The 12962-nt window shown below is 41.9% G+C and overlaps 1 protein-coding gene across 1 annotated transcript in view; it reads right to left on the bottom strand.

The window, feature by feature from the left end:
* The window catches only part of antxr2a (ANTXR cell adhesion molecule 2a), a 74841-nt gene that overhangs the window by 48673 nt on the left and 13206 nt on the right, over positions 1 to 12962 (bottom strand). Inside the window, exons 8-10 of the mRNA XM_047592283.1 lie at positions 9993 to 10053; positions 9566 to 9661; positions 6563 to 6632 (exon numbers count right to left, since the gene is read on the bottom strand). Coding sequence (XP_047448239.1) covers positions 6563 to 6632; positions 9566 to 9661; positions 9993 to 10053 — 227 coding nt within the window. The remainder of the gene's footprint in view (positions 1 to 6562; positions 6633 to 9565; positions 9662 to 9992; positions 10054 to 12962) is intronic.

Genomic DNA, 12962 nt, shown 5'->3' with positions numbered 1-12962 from the left:
ACAGTTTTATGGATATGGAACGGATTGCGGAAAGATTGACTGAGGAAGTTCGAGGGCATGAATGTGCGTACGACTCGTCTTCGACAAAATTTCGGCAAAGTTCTGACGAAATTTAGGCGAAAGTTTCAGTCGCCAGTGTTGAATAAGAAGCAGAAGCAAAAATGAACTCGATTGACGAAAAAGACACAGCGCCGACCAGTGCTCAATGGGGCAGGCCAGACTGATGAGCGCACAAGTACAAATGGCTCACACAGGGTTACGGCATCTGGTCCCTTAGAGGTATAAACCTACTGTATCTCTGACTTTTGCACAGAATTACCAGCACTAATAGGTTCTCCCAAATGTTCTCCTCGTTTAGCAGATACATGTGTCTCAACACTCAAATATGTTGAATAATTACCAAATATATCTCAAGTAAAACAAAAGAATGCAACGTAAAATACACGTAATTACACAATCTCGACACTCGATACGGAAAACAATAGCAGCAAACTAAATGGTCAAACTCTGAGGGAGGAAATCTTCTCATTATCACCGCCGTCCATGTGTGTAACCCGACCAGCAGTAACAAGGCTCGTGAACTCCTATGACTTATTTAGAGGGGAGAAAAAATGCAGAGGCCAAAACGGGTGCAATTAAAACCCTAATGATGAACGGCACCGCAATTTCCATATGTCTATTATGCCCAATCCAATTACCGCAGGTTTAATGAGAATTCAGGATATGGAACGAGCGAAACGCCTGAAATCCTCCCTCCAACGCCAGAGAAGAAAGAGGCGAGGAGGAAGTGCGCAGAGTGGCGTTGTGTGTGTGTGTGTGTGTGTGTGTGTGAGGGACAGATGTGAGTGCGTGGCAGTGTACAGGGGAGGCCTGAATTAAAAATGGTGCTGTGGAATAATAACAAGAGCGCTCTCTTTGCTTTGGATTTTGCCCGAGGCGCTGCCTTGGGCCACCAATTCTCCTGTGGTTCTGAACAGATGAGCTACCAGACCATGTGTCCATTACTATGCAGTGTATTCTAAATATTATAAACTGACTTCTTTGCGCCTATCCTCATGCATCGCCGCGCTGAATATTCACAATGCAATTCAGGAGACTTCACTCAACTTGTTAACGCTCCCGCCTTTTTAATGTTTTGCGCTTTATGTGTGACGACGATCTCACTAATTTAAGCAGCTCCTCAAAAAATAATTAAGCAATTTTCACGACGCATTTCTTCACTTATTTTGTTTAACCCTTAACATAGTATTTTCTTTTTAATGGCAACCACATTGACCCCTTAGTTTTATAGTTTTTGAACTATAGCGCTTTTAAACAGATGAAAATACACATCAAACAGGTTCAGTATTCATATTGTATGAATCTGTACAATTGTGTGAACATTTTAATAATTACGTGTCAAAATACTCAGTCTGCAGTGCACACTGTTAATAAAGATTAAAATCAATGATATTTAATCGCGATTAATCGTATTTTTTTGTGTGGTGGTCAAAGGGTTAAACAGCCGAGACAAGAATAACAAAAATAGATGAAGGTGAAAATAGAGCGGAATAACACATAACATGTATTTAGGAAGTTAAAGGAAGACCAGTCCTTAACGTGAAGGTGCTAGTGGTGGTTTTTAAACGTGCATAAGTACAACAAGAAAACAAAAAATATACATCTACTTTTGAGTTTTCTTCTTAATCTTAATTTCTTTCTTTCTCTTCTCTTCTTTTTTGTTGCTACTGTTGTTGTTTGGTTAGTTTCCAATTATATATTCTGCTTTGATGTCTTCATATCTTAGAGTCTTAGGGTTCATATGTTACTCTGTATGAATATGAAGATACCCTGTACCATATTGTAAGAAAAATCTAATATACTATAAAAGCTGAAACCTACACATTGAGCGAGAACCAGTTTGCTTCCGTCCGAAAACATCTCTTTGTGTCGAGACGTGGATTAACCGGAACGCTACATGCCTCTGCAGCTCAGCGAAGCTCCCGACAGTTCCTTGCATGTTAACTAAGTGCTTGCACTGAACGGGTGAGGGGTGAGGCTAATTTAGCTGACACACTCAATCCGTGATAATGGTGGGCAGGTTGTTAATCAAGCTGAAGGTGCAGACCTTGCCGCGTGAAGGAGGGAACGCTCCCGAGGGAGTTACACTGACGAAGCCCTCGCCGGACACCCCTAATGCACCGCAACCCGGCCGCGGTGAGCGAGGCCTCTTTTCTCTTCCTCGCCGAGAGTTTTTTAATTTACAGAGTTGATGTTGAGTAGGCAGAATCTGCTCTGGCACGCGCGCATAAGTCATATATCCTCTTTTTTCTGGTTTTTCATTTGCATGGCTTCTGGCTTCCGTATTGGAGTATTACAATTAGTGCTAAAACGATTGGTTACTCTATTAACTGCATAAAAGAAAATGAAAATATGTCATTACCAGCTGTGAGAATTAACTACTGCTGTATAAAAATTCTATAAATATATAGATATATCCATAAATTTGAAAAACTGACTACATTCTGCACGTACAACACTGAGCAAAGCTCATGTAAAGGGGCTAAAGGGTTTAAAATAATTAACAAAAAGTAACTGTGACTTTGAAAGAAGCTGGGTGAATCCTTTTAAATAGCGTCAGTGTCTTTTTTTTTTAAAGTAAAAGCAATTGAGTGATATTGAGGGGAGGGCTGCAGCTGCTCGGTGGTTGTGTCTGAATAAATGGGAGATGAGAGGGCAGAGTGTCACAGGGCTGAGGGATCAGTCAAAATTTAGATATAAAGAGACACTGGTTCCCTGGGACACCAGTTGAGTGGCAGAAGGTCTCTCTCCTCACCGCAGATCTGCGTCTCCACACGGGCGAAAAGTTTGTCCCCCGGCTCGCTATAATCTGTCAGAAAGTAAGGCCCGCCGTGACGCTAAGCTTTGCTGATGTTATGCAGCTGGAGCTGCTGACAATGATGACGCTAATGGCTTTCAAACGTCCCTTAAAGATGTGAAAACTGAGGAGGCTGAATTATTCACGGCAGAGCATATGCGTGGCGTGTCACACAGCATCCAGGAGTCATCACTCTGCGTGAAGTTTTGCAAGAGGGAGGAAACTCAAGTGGAGTTGGGAGGGATCGCCTCGCGAAGACCGGGAAGAAGACGAGAAGTTGCTCCCAAGTGAGTCAACCACCATTTGGAAAGAGTGGCATGCACTCTAAAAAAAAAAAAAAAAGTGCTGATATAAAATTAAAATAACGTGAAATGGCAGCAGGGAAGCAACAATGTGTTTTTACCCCCCTTAACTATGAATGTTATGTGTTTGCCAGTTTTTCTAACCATCTGGTGAAGTTGCTACGCTCACAAGCAGCCATAGGTTTCCACTCATTTCTGTATGGTTTTAATTCGACTGCCAGACTCCTCGCACATGAACTCTATCAGTGTATTTTCTAAGTCGCGTAGCACACTGATTACGAAAATCTGCTGTGTCCTGAGATCATGCAAAATCGAAGAGAAACTCAACTTGAAAACTTTCCCCTTATAAAATGTTGTGTAATTTCATGTGAATAATCTAATGAGAATGAGGTTTCCAGTTGATCATCTGAATGCATCATCCTTGCATCCTTCAATCAAAGAGAGCATCTTCCAGCTCCACCACGTGACGGCAAATCAGTGCAGCAACACTGAGGACAATCAAACAAGAGCACATTTCCATCATGAACATCTTCATACCCCCACTAGAGCAGATGGGGTGATGCCTCAGATTGTGGCAGCCCTGGGACAACCTGTTTATTTATTAACAAGCGTAAGCATTAGGCGTTGTACCTGCTTTGTAAAGCAGGTGTCGGCTCCCCCCCTTAGTTATTTTTTGCCCTCCACTGTTATTGTGAAAACACCAGGTGAGGACATGCTGCTGCAAGATCGCAGCCACTTAACCTCTTGATTGGCTCCCCAGCAGGATACGCTAGGTCTCCTAATGGGAATATACGGGGAGTGTGGTGGGGGTTGGGAAGGGAAGGGAAGGGAAGGGTGCCGGCAGATGCCAGCGTTTCAAGCCTGATGCCACAGCTGTCAGCACAGATGATGCCTTCGCTGTTAGTGCTCCTACACAGCTCGATGACCAACTGAGGACACGGTGATTCCCGGGCACCGAGGCTGGATGTGGAGCCGCGTGCTCCGGATCTCCAGTGGGACAGGAAGCTGCAGCTGAGCACCTCGGCTCAAGTGACTGCTGCATCTGAAATATGTTCCCCGGCAAAACCACGCCTGCGACGTCAGTGGAGAGAAGCCCATGTGTAACGAAACACAGTTGAAAAGGGAAAATTCTTCGGCTGAGCGGAGCCGTGTTGAAGGAGCACACGTGAGGCCGTGGCGGTAGCGGTGGCGGCGGCGGAGCAGAAGCAGCCAGATGGATGGAGACAGAAGTTTCCGGGCACCGGTGTTCCATGCAGGTGGTCCGGGGTGCAGGGATTGTCAGCGCATGGTGAATTATTTAAATGGGGAGCGAGGAAAAGGGAATGGCCGCATCTGTCGCACATCCTTTTAAAGCCCCTCCAGCAGATGTGTTTACTCACCACCCGTACCAGCTAACTACTTAATGGGTCACCATCGGCAGCCAAGAGTTAATTAAGCAGGCCTTTTGCAAATGGCACGTAACATCAGCGTCAGCCTCGGTCCTATCGGGGCGCAGCAGCCGCTGTGGGCCTCCGTTTTTACAGATGTAGTTGCTCGAGTTAATCTTTGCGGTGAATCTTTGACGTCTCGTTACTGGATTAAGCGTCACGTATTTTGAAGAATCTATTCATCTAATAATTATCATGCTGTCACATTCCAAATGTGAGAATGAGTTCTTTTCTATGCAAAGACATCGCGATCTCAGAAGTTTCTCAATATATATTATGACATTAGACAACACATTGATACGTAGTGTTTTGTTCTTAACAGAATTTTGACCCAAATGTAAATTCCCAGTAAAACAGTTTCCCCTAAAAAGGTGATCAGTGTTATATGCACATGTCTGTGCTGTGCAGAAGTGCATTTACATATTCGATATATCTAAAAGATGTTCTGAGATGTCCCGCCGTAAAACACAGACGCAGGTCTGACATCTTTCCACGTATACACACATTCCGCTCTATTCCACACTAATATCAGCTCCGGTAGAGAAAAAACAAAAAGAAACTGTTATCATACAGTAAGCAGTTTGGACTTTAAAATGGAGCGGATTAACTGAAGTGAGGTTCAAGTCGATGTGGAGCAGCGACAGCATCGCCGCCGTCATATGATACATAATCTCTTTTAGAGCTGAGAGACCTTCAGGAGGCGGCGGTGCTCTTAATCATACATTTTTGATTGGATTGCAGTCGGCAAGGACATTGAAATCTGTTGTTCCATCTAGAATGCCTTAGTGATCATCTGTTACGGTTTGGGATTATGAGAGATGCCGTTAAAAATCAAACAATAGCTCCGCAGACGGGAATAAACTCCTGTTTGCACGGTTTTTACGCTTCAGTCTTCGTGGGCTGTATATATGGAGCATTTCTTTTTTTTTTTTTTTTTAATGTCTGTACTGTTTACTGCGTCTTTACGCCACAGTTTTAACATACAGCCGATTTATAGACTTAGATGCTGTTTATTTGCAGTAAAGACACATTTTAAAGGAGAAGCAGAAAAAAAGAACATGAAGCGTGTGTGTAACACGGAGAGAAGCTAAAGGGAGTGGAGCGTCTTAGATAAACAACATATGGATAAAAAGAATTCTGAAGAAAAGGGAAATAAAATTATGATGAAAGATTCTGTGGGGAAAGAAGAACTACTTTTGACACTGTGTGTGTGTGTGTGTGTGTGTCATGCTTCATAAAATAAGTGCCCAAACTGCAACTCAGTTAAGCTTCTTGAAGTCTTAAAAGATAACTTTGTTTTTTACAAAACCAATATTCATTTTCTTTCCTTCGCTATTTTGCATTAACCATAAATCTTAAGAATAATGTTAATTCAAATTTTCTGGCTCTATTTTGGTCCTGCGGAGGTGTGTCGTGTCATATCTGTTTTCACACCTCTCTCGCTGTCAAGATCAAAACTTAGATACATCGACAGAATCGACAGAAACACCTAAAACAAGCTGCTTAGACAGTAGCTGGATGTCTACTATATTTACAGGCTGGAGAAAGTTCAATTTTAATAAATGCTTACTTTAATTCATTCATGGCGAAAATAAGAAAAATCTGAAATCAGATTTTTAATGGTAGATTTTAACCTCACAAATATACAGTTATATTAATTTATGATAAATTACTAAATTACTGCTTAATTATTCAGTGTACAACATACACTATTTATGCATTAGAGAAAAGCTTTAAAATTCCTATTACGAATTGATGTACTGAACATGAGAATTTCAAATGCATTAAAACAATAAATTAAATCCGCTAAGAAAATACGCCAGCATTACAACAGTGGATATGTTAATGACGAAACCTGGACACGTGACAACCATATGACAGTGATTTGCTGCTATTCAATATAAAGTCTATATAAAATCAATATTTTAACCAAAAAAAAAAAAAAATTATGGCGAAATAAAAAAAATGCTACTTACTGTCCAACATCATACAGCTTTGGTGCAGGACATATCAGATAATCGTTGCGCACATAGCTCGGCTTTTGAGCTGGAAAAAAAAAATATAAAAAGACAAAATATTAACAAAGTATTTGCATGGTGCAATAAATAACAGGACTGTTCCAGGAGGACGGTGCAACACATTGTCTTATGAGTCTTGAGTCAAAATTTATTCACTGAAAATCTCATATTAAATCAGCATTTTTTTTATTTTATATAACAAAATTTAAAATCAAATCAAATTTTCAGTGTTTTTTATATAATTAAACAGAATAATAAGTCATCTTCAAACATTTGAAATTTGAACACATAATGGATATTCTGACTTTAACCGAATATTGTGTAAACTTGTCTTTTAAATTAAAATTACATTACTGAATCCAGGATTTATATTTCATAGTTGTATAACTGGGAGTTGAATAAGGTTAAAAAAACAGAGAGAGAGACATGGCAGATTGGATTATTATCAGTGTGTCTCTGTGTGTGTTTATTCATCAGAAGATGCTGACAAGTGCTTGAACCGTCTAAAGCCGCGGAGGTCATTCACATTATCGATGCGATTCTTTTTTTTTTTTCTTGTCTGCGTGTCTGCTCCGTGCTCCAACTGGTTTGGTGATGGAGAAGACTGTAGCATCTGTTTCACATATGTGCTGAGTGTTCTATAGTTGCCATGATGCGTGTCCATAATTATAAGGTGCCCCACTGTTAAAAGGTCTGGACTGAACACATGCAAAAGCCAATAAGGGAATAAATAGCCCCAAGTGGGCGAATGTGAGACAGCCTAAACTGAGAAAGGACTAACAGGAAGACATCTGCTAATGGCCACTTCCTAATTCGGATGAAGTTCTTTTTTAAAAGGAAAAATATGCTTGAGTATTTTAGTCGGGCTGAAATGTTGGAAATCAAAAATAACTTGTCAAGGATGGAAGTGTTGTCATTGGCAGTCGCCGATCCCACAGATCCCGCGGCCAAATGAGAGCTTTAAAAGATTGGCTTTTGGTGCCAAATCCCGTTTACTTCCTGAAAAAAGGATTTCTTAACAGAACAGACTGCGGGCTCAAAATAAGGAGCACAGTGACCTACATAGCCTCCTTTCTTCTGTTGATTTTAGATCATATAGATAAGGCGCCGCTGTGAGATAACAGACATGTCTAGGACTGGATTTGGTTCACAGAGTCCAACCTCGGACCATCTGATGTGGTAGCGAGCTCAGTGGGAAGATTCAGGTGTTACATGTCCACTAATAAGTGCAGCTCGAGGTCGGAAGGTTGAAAGTTCGACTCCCGCCCTGTCCGTGGCTGTGGTGCCTGCAGCCCACTGCTCCAACTGTACTTTCCCCATGAGGGACTAATAAGGGAATTATTTATTATTTAATAATAAATGAAAAAAATACCCTCATAATTCCTAAGTGTAAGTTGCACGACAAAGTCACAGGTCAGAGCAGTTTGGAAAGAGAGGGGAGGGTTTGTTATTGCAAGTTGGCAAGTTTGTGGCTGTCTGGAAAAGCTGATGCAACATCAGACTTAACCGCTAGTTTATTTCTGACGGACCGTGTTTCTATACAGCATGAGATCATCTGATTATCATCATCTGAGACAAAGCATGGGACCACTCACAGGGGGGAGGGACCACACGACTGTGTCACACTAGAGTGTTTATGTGGATGAACACTTATTCCTGTAAGCTTTGTCAGGGTTTTTGTGGATTTTGGATTTCCCCCTGTCTAGCATTTTGATGGCGTAAGCACTTTTTTTTTTTTATTATTTATTTTAATTTTTTTCAATGAACTGACAGGAGGGGCCTCTGTGGATCATCCCACATCAGCTTGTTCCAGTTTGGGATCTAGTGAATTTGGTCAACACCTTGTGCTGTTTTTCCATGTTTTTGTTTTTTTTGAGTTGTTCCTAAACTGTTTTTGTTTGTGTGTTTGTTTCAGGCTGCATCTTGTCGGGGGTGGATGCTGTCATCAAGAAGCGTCATTGCTATGGGGTGGGGGTGTCTGGTCTGGTTTAGGTGCGTGCTACGTTTCTAGTTAACATCCACACGAATGAATGCCAGGTCCAGAAGTTTCCCAGCAGAACACTGAATTGTCACAAGATGTTTTACAGACTCCATTGTTTCCCTCTGATGCTCAAGAGCCCTAAAGACTGTTCCCTTTACCATTTTGAATGTTCCAACCTTCTCGCTTACATCGTCTTCTCCCAGCCACTGCAGCACAAGCCATTGTCTATGTAGCTTCTGTTTTACTTATTTATTATGTTTGATGGGTTCGGTGGGCGTATTTCTAATTAGGGTTCAGTTTTGTTTGGGTTTAGGGGGAAACACCAGGTCCTATGGTCCCTTGAGTGGCTTCTTCTTATCTGACCAGCCCATCTTGTTTCCTTATTGTTACTGTTGTTTAGTCTTCATCAACTACAGTTTAAAGCGACTGCCGCATGTTTTCGACTGGTTTATTGTGAGCCAGTCGCAGTGGTCCTAACAATCTCCTGTCAGTGGTCATAATGTTATGCCTGATCCGTGTATAGTTTTTGTCAAGTTTTTGGATTTCATTTTGTTTCATTTTGGTCCCTTTCTATACTAATTTATCTACACTAATTTATTAACTGTCAAGGAGGCTCCTCCTAAAATTTGTTAATTTGATTTATGTCCCAACTGTTTAGCTCATAATAGTGTATCAGAACTGTGATGACGAACTTCTTCTGGTTTAGAACAGGGGTCCTCAACATTTCTCAGCCTGAGGACCCTAAACTGATGGAGAGATTAAGTAGGGACCCCCTATGTGTTCTATATTAAACTCAGCCTAGGGCCATTTGTAAATATACATCATTATAACCATTTTGGATTCAATTTTAAGCTGTTCAGTTGCAGGGAACCTGACAGAGTCAGAGTTGACTGTGTACTGGAGGCTTAGATTGACTAGTGTAGCGCTGGGCTGTTGCTCTTGCACGGTGTACTGTAGCTGCAGGTTCTTTCACTACTCACGGAAGGTTTGCTGGTCCACTATGAAGCTGCAGACAACACCGTCAGTGCTGCGTCCCGGGTTGAAGCCGTTCCCTCTGAGCACGATGTCGAAGGACTCTGGAATGTAAACAAACAGGAGATAAGACCAGGAGGAAGGGCTTATACGCTGTTGAAATTCATCCTTTTTTTGAAGCTCCAAACGTAAAAAAACTGCAAAGCCTGACAGGATGACGTGAGTTTTATTGTCTTGGACCTGTCGCGCGACTTTCCACTATAAACACTGATCTGCTTTTTTGTCTGAGCAGACGCAGCGCTGCTTGAAACTGCTGCATATTTCCAATATCTCTGAATGTGAAAAATGTGAACAGTTCAGAGGCCAGGAAGTGAAGAGGGATTCCCAGAGAGAATAAATCTCTCTGCGCTGACTTAAGCAGGAAGATCCACTCACGATTCACACAGACACTGGAGGGCTCCACACTCAGGATCTCTGTGCATGATCGCTTTAATATCTGCAGGGAGAGAGAGAGAGAAAAAAAATAAATGAAATGGGTACATGACTATTTGAGGGCCAAGAATAAATACATCAAGTCCTGGCCTTTATCGGCTCTGTCAAGTTTAGAAAACAGATTAGGGTGCAACACCTGAGAAATATATCGTTCCTGATCAGCGCCTGGCAGCTAAAGCAGAACGCTGAATATCAGCGGCAAGAGGAACAGGCGGTAGAACAGCAGCTGTGTCAGCCTTTATGGGAAAATTATGCAAGACTATTACTATTCCTCAGTTCTATTAAAAACCTCTGGGATCCTGCATTATCATATAAAGAGGCCCGTGTGAGCCCACTGTCATGAAGCTGCGCCGCCGACTACGATTCAATAAATCAACAAAGGACAAACTATGCAAATCCCAGTACACAGTCGGTAAAAAGAAGCATATTAACCGCAATATAGGACACTTGAACCCTTCATTTGATGTTGGGCAAAACTTAAATCCTGAGACGGAAATGTTTACAGCCGCCTTATTAAATATGATGGTCTGATAAGGAACTGTTAAAAGGGGAGAGGGTTGTCGATGACAGCTGGGGAGGAAAAGGATCTGCTGCTGTTCCTCTGTGCCACCATTTTCCCCGTCTAATTACTTGCTTGGCAGTGCCCAAGAAAAACAGGAAAAAAAAAGGAAAAATAAAATTGACTACCTAAGTTTAAAATAAGGGAAGACCACATGGTGGGCAGTGTTTCCCATTAAGAGTGGAAATGGGATGAGTACTGCTCCAAAATTATGAATTAGCCACTTGGAAAAGTGCCATGGTTCTTAAATACAGCAAAGTATTAGTCTGGGGGGGGGGGGGTCTGGTCTGGAATCTCTCTGTTGGGGACTGATTATGCTCCAGCTAACATGTGCCAGGTTAATCACATCTTTTGGGTTTTACATGGTAATGGAGCATAGACTGTATATAAATATGGACAACACACCTCCATTCCCTTGCGCAGGGATATGAGCAGCGCCATCTTGCAGTTTTGTTTAATTAACACTGCATCTTGGTCTACCTCCACCAGGTACAAGGAAATGTTGGGATTATGCATTGTACTTATTACTCATTTATTTGTACCTAATCTCATGGCCTTCTGTGATTACTTCACGGAGCAGTTGGCATGGCAACTCGTAGTGATCATCCTCAGAAAAATGGGCACTTGAGTATGCATCAACATTATATTAACAACATAAAATGACAGAAACTATCCTTGAAAACTATTTATTTGACGTGTTTTTGCTTTTGTTTCCATTCGCTAACATGGAGTGGGTGGAGCTTATGACCTATACTGCATCCCATCATCAGGGGCAGCTCTACTTGCTTTGCTTTTTCAATTCCATTCAGTCATCAGCCATTCATTTCTCGGGGATCTAGTGACAAACACTGTTTCCGGGCTGCAGAAGGAAAAGAAGGCACTCGTCCAAATACTAAAAGTCATCCAAGTATCTCAGCCAGTGTTGTAACTGGAGGGGTTTGTGAAAAAAATGAGGTTGGTTTAGTCACTTTGTAGATATAATTATGTGGAAAAGTTCCTTCGAGGGCACAGACATTCAAGAATGCACCACGTGATAACATCTTATCTAGACGACCCACATACTGAGCAGGTTGTAGCCGGGTCCAGCAGCTAAAGGATGTTAACGATGTGGTTACACGATAACTCTGGCTTTTCCCAAAAGGCCTGCAGCTCAGACAACAAAGGGTCAGCAGAGTGGAGAGGAGGAAAAAATGGCCTCACTATGCCGAGCTTTTTCGGTGAGATTTTGTCATGCCGGTCACAGAGGCAGCGTCGACCCTGCAGCAAAAGGCTGCACAGATGATCTGAAATCCTCAAAATCCAACAGCAAAGTGAGGAGGCCAAGTAGTCAGGAATCCAGTATTACTAATCAGAGAGGAATGCACCTCGTTTCATTTGGATGCTAGAAGCGTCACTGTGCTGGGCGCCTCTTTAGTGAGGAGGAGCTATTTGGTTGTTGCTGTCCTGGATATTCTCATGCAGACTTTATCTATATTTTTTCTCCAAATATCACTTATGAAATCCACTTTTTTCACATGATTTAGTGAATTGTTAAATATTATATCCAAGTATCAAGTGTTTCTTAGAGTTGACAATAATCTAAGGTCATTTTGAATAAACCAGCTCCATTTTTATTCACTCATTTTCAAATATGGAAAAGGTAGAGCCAATTTTTGATTAGAAAATGTAAGAAATGTATTTGTCTTAGGACAATTTTGCATATCATTAAAATAAGTGAATTAAAAAGGGTCCGGCATGTGTGCATTCCACTTCGTGCATCAACTTCTGCAACCAGGCATCATTCCTCATGTGTGTTTCGTCAGACAAAGACCGAGGGCCTCGTCTTCAGATGCTTCCTTTTCAAAAAAACAGCACCATCAATCATAGCTTGTAGCTCTTTGAATCACACAACAGAAAGGAGTCACGCCCTTTGGCTTCGCGTCCTTCCAGCTGCATGTTTAGTTCGGCACTTTTCCTGCTCTGACACAGATGTTCGAGTACAGTTCAGGTCACGGTGCTCTGCAGGGCTCCCGGCTCTTATTCGTGCGTTTAGCCGTGCAAACTGCAAACCCCCGCCTTGGCTGACAGCGCCCAGGCTAAAAGCTGCAGCAAATGGAAAGTATCACTAATTGGCTGGCAGAGGGCGAGGAGGTTGCATGGGAAACTTCACACACACACTGGGACTCTTAGGACTACTTCCTGACAGCTACTCACCGATTACAGTACTACATTGAGAAGATGTGTTGTATGTGTTACGTGTTTTATTTTTTATTTTTTATTTTTAAAGTTAAAGAATTAGCTGCACTGGGATGTTACTGCAGAAGGCTCGACACAATTAAAAAGCACAGCAAAGGGATGTGATTTGTAAAGCAGTT

Source organism: Mugil cephalus, chromosome 8 (genome assembly GCF_022458985.1).
Source record: "Mugil cephalus isolate CIBA_MC_2020 chromosome 8, CIBA_Mcephalus_1.1, whole genome shotgun sequence".
Classification (NCBI taxonomy): Eukaryota; Metazoa; Chordata; class Actinopteri; order Mugiliformes; family Mugilidae; genus Mugil; species Mugil cephalus.
The sequence above is the reverse complement of the archived record's forward strand: the minus strand, read 5'-3'. Positions and strand labels throughout refer to the sequence as shown.